Source organism: Xenopus laevis, chromosome 7S (genome assembly GCF_017654675.1).
Source record: "Xenopus laevis strain J_2021 chromosome 7S, Xenopus_laevis_v10.1, whole genome shotgun sequence".
Taxonomy (NCBI): Eukaryota; Metazoa; Chordata; class Amphibia; order Anura; family Pipidae; genus Xenopus; species Xenopus laevis.
In genome coordinates, this window is record NC_054384.1 from 22,443,026 (window position 1) to 22,450,000 (window position 6,975).

Genomic DNA, 6,975 nt, shown 5'->3' on the forward strand with positions numbered 1-6,975 from the left:
AAAAAATAATTATTTTACTGCCGATCAAAAATTCAGACAATAAATTTAGACTTGCATCTGCACCTGTTAAATGGTTACCCAGTTTAATGAGCGAGACGGTTATAATACAACTACTAACCCATTTTATCTATAATTTGCATTACTTTTCTAGACAACATAGACGGAAAAAAATGAAACGCCAGAACATAAAATTCCCTTCAATGTTTCAGACACCATCCCAACAAAAGCATACAACTTGCTTTCTTAGGACTCAATTTGCTTTCCCTAAGCCTGTGTTAAGAAGCCCTTAGGAGAAATGAGAAGACTATCCTTGCATCAATTCGATTCGAACCCATGAAACCACCATTCTGCAATATTCCTTGCCCCTCTGTCTTTGTTTGGCTAGTGCATGAGTTGTTCGGTCAGGCGTTTGCCTCATCAACGCGACCAAACAATCACCAAAATTAATGTGGCATAGCGTGCCATTAGCTCCTAGCCTGGAGTTCGTGGTTTGGATTACAAAATCTGTACTAAGCCAATAAAAAATTTATTGAATACTGCCACCAATATCAAAAACTGAGCAGCTAAGGTGGTACTTTGCAGTCAATTGTGTGTCATGTCTATTAAAAGAGATAGGACATTATATTGACAAAACATAATACTTGGACAGTTATTGGTAGATACTGAGAACTGGAGTATTTGGAATATGCAAAAATGTGAAATTGCGTGGTGGAGAATTCGGCACTTCAATACATGAATATGCGTGCCTAACGACAAATAATATAATTTTCATATTCTTAATTTATGGCATCGGTATCCCTACTCTTCATTTTATGCTAAGAAATCCAGATTTACAGGAAGCACCAACAGGCTGATACTATGGCCAATTAAAATATTCTCTGGACTGGTTCAAATCGCAAGTAAATGCGTATAGCCTTGTAATAAACCCACAAACATAGGAAAGTTTTAAAAAATAAATTCCCCTTTCTCTTAACCATAGGATTTGGACCTGTCAATGAACTCCACCATAACACTCTGCTACTAACCATAACATGTATAAAAGTGGAATTGTCAGTGTTTGTGCTAGGATGACAGCTCAATATAAAGCAAAGTTGGGAGCGAAATGCTATGATAAAATCCGGTAAAAGAAATCAGATAAAGGATGCCATAGGTAAGGTTACTGTGTGTGTTATTGAACTCTTGCCAGAGTATAGGCAGTACGTACTACATCTTAATATATATACACTAGCTCCAGTCTTAGGAAACAGCACGAGTAAATAATAAATGAGAAAGGGCTTAAAAGCCAAAGTCAAATACCCACAACAATAAAAAATCTGCCAAATAAAAAGCAAAAACTTTACGGATTTCTCTAATCAAAACTTCATCCATTAACTCCCATTATTTAAAATGTTTGCGTTTATTTAAAGTTATTTCAAAAATCAGACTATGGAACACACCTGGCTTTTGTTACTTTTTTATAACAGCAATAAGTGAGCAAAATTATTTTTTGTTCCCTTTAGTCAAGATGAATTGAGAATGCCGGACATATTTGTCAATCCACTGATGTTATGCATTCCTTGTGTATTCTTGGTATAAAACCAGGTAGGTCGCATAATAATCAACGTTAGGGTAATTATTATGCGAACAGAGAGTTAATAGCAGCAAAACATTTTTTTTGATTTTATTAACTGTATTCACTCACTGGGAAGGTTTTTGCACATCCATCTATCATTTAATTATGCTAGAAAACCTCTCAGTATATCTACTACCAACAAACAAAAGTTTATGTACAAGGGCGCGCTGCTCTAGGGCAAGTTCTAGGCTCCAACCACAGCCTGTAGGTTACCAAGCTATGGACTTCCCTACGTACTCCTGGGGTTTTCTTTTTCACAACTGGTCATCCTCTAAACTTTTCCGTTTTTTTTTTTTGATATCTACTAGGTAACTCCAATGACTGCCGCCATTGACCTTTCAGTCAAACGTGCGTGGAGCTGATGAACAGAACCGGATTAGGAAGCGGCTACGAACTTAGCCAATGCTGACAATCCCATTACACGATACGAATCTGAGGAAGCCCATCTGATTGCGCTGTGGATGAAGATCGGTATGCTTGAAGCATATGCGTCGCTTTCACGATGTCTAATGACAGTCAAATAATGAAACTTCGTTTTTTACTTCCAATGTGATGAATTCAGAACGAACAGAAATCGACAATTACACATTTTTAGAACAATAGGCATTTTCTCGACGAAGGGATATGAGATCCTTTGAAGGTACTAAGAGGAAACCGTCTTTTTCTAATGGAACCAATGAAAGAAGGATTGGCAATAGTAGCCTCTTCCTTTAGGCCTTTAGGCAGCGAACGCGGTTGTATTGGTTCACCGCTAAGGACATAGATACGGTCTTAGTATGATCGAGGGGGGTCGCCGATGAGCATGGAATAATTTTCTGGTCTGAGGATCTTTTGGTCCAGGGCAGTCTCTGAAGAATACGAATAGCATACACTACTCCTAAGAGATGGTATAATAACATTTACAATATACATTATACTATTTCACAATCTGTGTACTTTTATAACTTTATCATCTGCTGTGCTTCTTCTTTCACACCGCGGGGTTATATACTCACTACAGCACGGGACACTTGTTCAGCTGGTGTGCCGTTTTTTCTTAAGGTGAAGTACTTTATTATTACTATCTTTATTTTTATAACAACACTTCCTCTCATCTGCCAACCCATATCCAGGCATGCGCTCCGTTCCCCACTGACGCCATTATAGGCTTCAAATCTCGGTGACACGCACCTCCTGCGGTTCCAACCCTTCTCTCCCGCCCCTTCCCCTGGCTTCTGGTGCGCCTTCTACTTGGGCACTGTATTCGCGCCCTTTTTTCCCTGTGACACGCTCCTGCGTTCACAACCCGCGCACACCCCATCGCTTCCGGCGCCTCTCCCTTCTCTCTCTCTTCCCGCCCGTCCGCAGCACACATCCTACGGCGGAAACGCGGGCAGATAACTTCTAACTGCGGAGCAGGTTAGTTCTTCTGGAAGCGACACCAGCCTGTCTTTGTCTTTTCTCACGGCAACCTATTCTCAGCCTCTCTCGTGCTCTCCCTATTGGCAGAGACCCTGGGTGGGCGCAGCCTTGCCATAGCTCTTATAACGGCTACCCTCTACTGCACTGTCTGCTACCGTGTTTCCCTTCAGCTACACGTTCAGTTCACACTTCAGGCAAGTCACACATTCCATTTTTCTTGCCCTGTAACAGTTTTTTTATGCAAATAAATGCTGTATACATTCTGGATGCCGACAGTGAAGCATGGGACTGAGGGGGTCACCCTTTCTTATCTCTCTCGCTCTCTCTGCAGGCCACTTTCTACAGCACCTATCAGCCAATTTAGTGCCTGTCTGCACTCCCCTGCCTCAAAAAAAAAAAAAAAAAAAATTATTTACATCTAATGGATCCATTGGGGATTTAAGCTACACCACCCATTCTCTTACCGAGAAGGAGGTGAAATGGCTAATAAAGCAGAAGAGCCCAGGACCAACAAGTCCTCAGCTCAAACACACCCACAGGTTTCTTTTTTAGCCTGCTCTAATTGTAAGGAAAAATTTACTTCAGCCTCGCTGATTCATTGTGTGGGGCCTGCAGAAAACCTGACTCACTGCCTCTTACACAGGCAACAAATTCAGACTCTGAACTACTTAGGGCCTTATCCCTCTCACTTGCAGGCATCCAGCACCTGGCCCGCATACCCGAGACCTTAGATAAGGTTCTTGAGTGTTTATCTCAACCCTCTCATTCTGACTCCCGCCCAGGGACCTCAAAACGTCACGCTCTCTCCCCTCCAGACTCTCCAGGGGAACTTCTCAGCCCCTCAGACGAGGAAGGTCAGGTCATATCCGCGGAGGACTCTGATCAGGACCACCCTGATCTAGACATAGACTCTCCAAGAACCCAGGGGGAGGTGGAGGGACATTTTTAAGAGACACAAGAAGAGCTCATGTGTGTTCCCAGCATACGAACAGCTCGACGAAATAATCAAGTCCCAATGGAAAAATCCTGATCACAGGGTGCAGCTTTCCAAACGCTTCACCCAGACTTATCCATTTCCAAGGGAATGCGTCGACCTCTGGTCTTCACCTCCCGCAGTGGATCCCTCCGGTTTCCAGACTATCCAGAAATACCACCATTCCGGTTGCCCGTAGCGGCCGCATTTAAAGACCCCATTGACAAGCGTCTCGAAGGTTTCTGCAAATCCACCTTCACAGCTTCAGGTTCCGCCTTTCGACCTATCTTCGCTATAGCCTGGGTGGAGAAGGCCATGGAGGTCTGGGTGGAACAAGTGGCACAACTCATCGGATCTGAAGAACCTACTAACGACAACTTGCTATCGCCAAATAGCAGACGCCACTACCTACATCGGAGACGCAGCTCTTGACGCAGCCCGGATGGTTGCTCAAGCCTCAGCTCAGTCCCGTAGCCGCTCGCAGATTCCTGTGGGTTAAAATCTTGGTCCGCTGACCTAACATCCAAACGTTCCCTAGTCAGCATACCCTTCCAGGGAAAAACTTCTCTTCGGGGCCGAAACTTGATAAGATTATTTCTCAAGCGACCGGGGGGTAAGAGCACCCTCCTCCCTCAAACTCGGCCCAAGAGGCCACCGTTCAAAAGGAGACCATTTTTTCGTCCCTTCAGACAAGGACAAAGGTCCAAGACGCAACCTGACAAGTCTACCTCTAACTTTCGCTCCCGCTTCCAGGGCAAACAACGACAGCCTTGGTCTGCATCCAAGTCTACCTCCAAATCCTCTCAGGACAAATCTCACACTGCATGAAGGTGTGCCTCCTCCCGAAGGGATCCTCTTAGGAGGCCGTCTCAAATCCTTTCGAGAGGTATGGCACAACAAGATTCAGGATCAGTGGGTTCTCCGGGTGGTGTCACAGGGACTCCTGATAGACTTCACTCAGACACCACCCCACCGATTTTTCGTATCCAGACTGCCGGCCAAAGACTCAGACAGAAACAAATTCCTCTCCGTCATACAAGACCTCGCCTTAGCGGGAACCATACAACCCGTTCTCCAAAGGCCAAAGGAAGAGGCTACTATTCCAACCTCTTCATGGTTCCCAAGAAAGACGGTTCCCTCAGACCCGTTCTTAGACCTCAAGGATCTCAATCCCTTCGTCAGAAATGCCATTTCAAAATGGAATCGATTCAGTCGGTTCTATCATCCATGGAAGAAAACGAGTTCATGACTGTCATAGACATCAAGGACGCATATCTTCACATACCGATCCACCCAGCGCATCATGGCTTCCTCAGATTCTACGTGAATGGGCAGCATTGGCAGTTCGTAGCCCTTCCATTCGGTCTGTCATCAGCTCCACGCACGTTTACGAAGGTCACGGCGGCAGCATTGGAGGACCTAAGACTAACGGCATATCGGTTATCCCCTATTTGGACGACCCTTGGTCAAGGGTCCATCCGCACCAGTAACCCTCCTTCACACATCCCACGTCCTACAGAGCCTAACCACACTGGGCTGGACGATCAACTTCACCAAGTCGAAACTTCACCCAACTCAGTCAATAGAGTACCTGGGTCTCATCCTAGACTCCAGACAAGGGAAAGCCTTCCTGCCACGAGACAAGGCCGAGATCCTTCAGAACCGAATTCGATCTCTCCTGGGACCCCACCGCATTCCCCTTCGAGCAGCCATGCAGACTCTGGGCACGATGGTTGCCTCCTTCCCGGCGATTCCGTATGCACAAGCCCACACCAGATCTCTTCAACACACCATCCTTCTACACCAACGCAGAGATCGAACCAACCTCGATCGCCTGATTGCCATCCCGAACCCAGTGCAGATCTCTCTTCAATGGTGGCTTCACCCACATCGGACATCTCGGGGAAAACTATTTCCACCCCATCACTGGACGGTCCTAACCACAGATGCCAGTCTACGCGGGTGGGGCGGAGTCGTAGGCCAAACCACTGTACAGGGCCTCTGGACTCCGGAAGAAACGAGACTGCCCATCAACCGCCTGGAGCTCAGAGCGATACGCTACTCCCTCGAACGCACGGAGCCGTTGCTCCGGGGACTACCGGTGCGGATACAGTCCGACAACGTGACGGCCGTAGCCTACATAAATCATCAGGGCGGAACCAGAAGTCTCAATGCCCTCAAGGAAGCTCAGGTGATCCTAAGGTGGGCAGAAGACAATGTTCCAGCGTTATCCGCGGTCCACATTCCCGGCGTGGACAATTGGATAGCCGACTATCTGAGCAGGGAAACCATCGATCAAGGGGAATGGAGCCTCCACCACGATGTGTTCCGCCTACTAGTGGACAAGTGGGGGCTACCAGAGATCGACCTCATGGCTTCCAGGACCAACAGACAGGTCCAGCAGTTCGTCTCAAGAAGCCTGGATCCCCTGGCCCACGCAGTGGACGCCCTCGTGATTCCCTGGCGCTTCTCCAGGGTTTACGTCTTCCCCCCTCTCACTCTCCTGCCAAAGGTCGTCAAGAAAATAAAGAGAGAAGGAACTCCGACCATTCTGGTGGCTCCATTCTGGCCCAGGAGGTCATGGTTCACGGACATTGTGAACATGGCGGCGGACGAACCCTTCCATCTACCGCAGCGGACAGACCTACTCACCCAGGGTCCGGTTGTCCACCCGAATTCTCATCTCTGGGCTTTAACGGCGTGGCTCTTGAAGCTTTGATTCTACGGAAGTCAGGAGCTCCTGCGGAGGCGATTCCCACCATGCTTCGCGCACGTAAGCCCGTCTCGGCTAAGATATACCACAGGGTGTGGAAGACCTTCATATCGTGGTGCGAACAAAGAGATCTTAACCCCCAGAAGGCGGGTGACCGGGAGACCCTCTCCTTTTTACAAGACGGCCTTGCTAAAGGTTTGGCGCTGAGTTCTCTGAAGGTGCAGGTGTCGGCTCTGTCCATTCTCCTTCGGAAGAAGCTGGCCATGCATCCCAACA

General features: G+C 47.1%; 2 protein-coding genes across 4 annotated transcripts in view; both read left to right on the top strand.

Moving 5' to 3' along the window:
* The window catches only part of LOC108705728 (serine/threonine-protein kinase Sgk2-like), a 183,359-nt gene that overhangs the window by 10,970 nt on the left and 165,414 nt on the right, over positions 1 to 6,975 (top strand). For 2 of the 3 annotated variants that reach the window (XM_041570978.1, XM_041570977.1), the window contains exon 1: positions 4,604 to 4,872. The exons of the other annotated variant lie outside the window; for it this stretch is intronic. The gene's annotated coding sequence lies outside the window, so the exon portion shown is untranslated. Of the gene's footprint in view, positions 1 to 4,603; positions 4,873 to 6,975 lie in introns of those variants that run through there. 3 annotated transcript variants of the gene reach the window in all.
* Positions 4,875 to 6,975, top strand: part of LOC121396402 — an 8,001-nt gene continuing 5,900 nt past the window's right edge. The window contains exon 1 of the mRNA XM_041571277.1: positions 4,875 to 6,975. This exon is cut by the window's right edge and continues 1,205 nt beyond it. Coding sequence (XP_041427211.1) covers positions 4,875 to 6,975 — 2,101 coding nt within the window.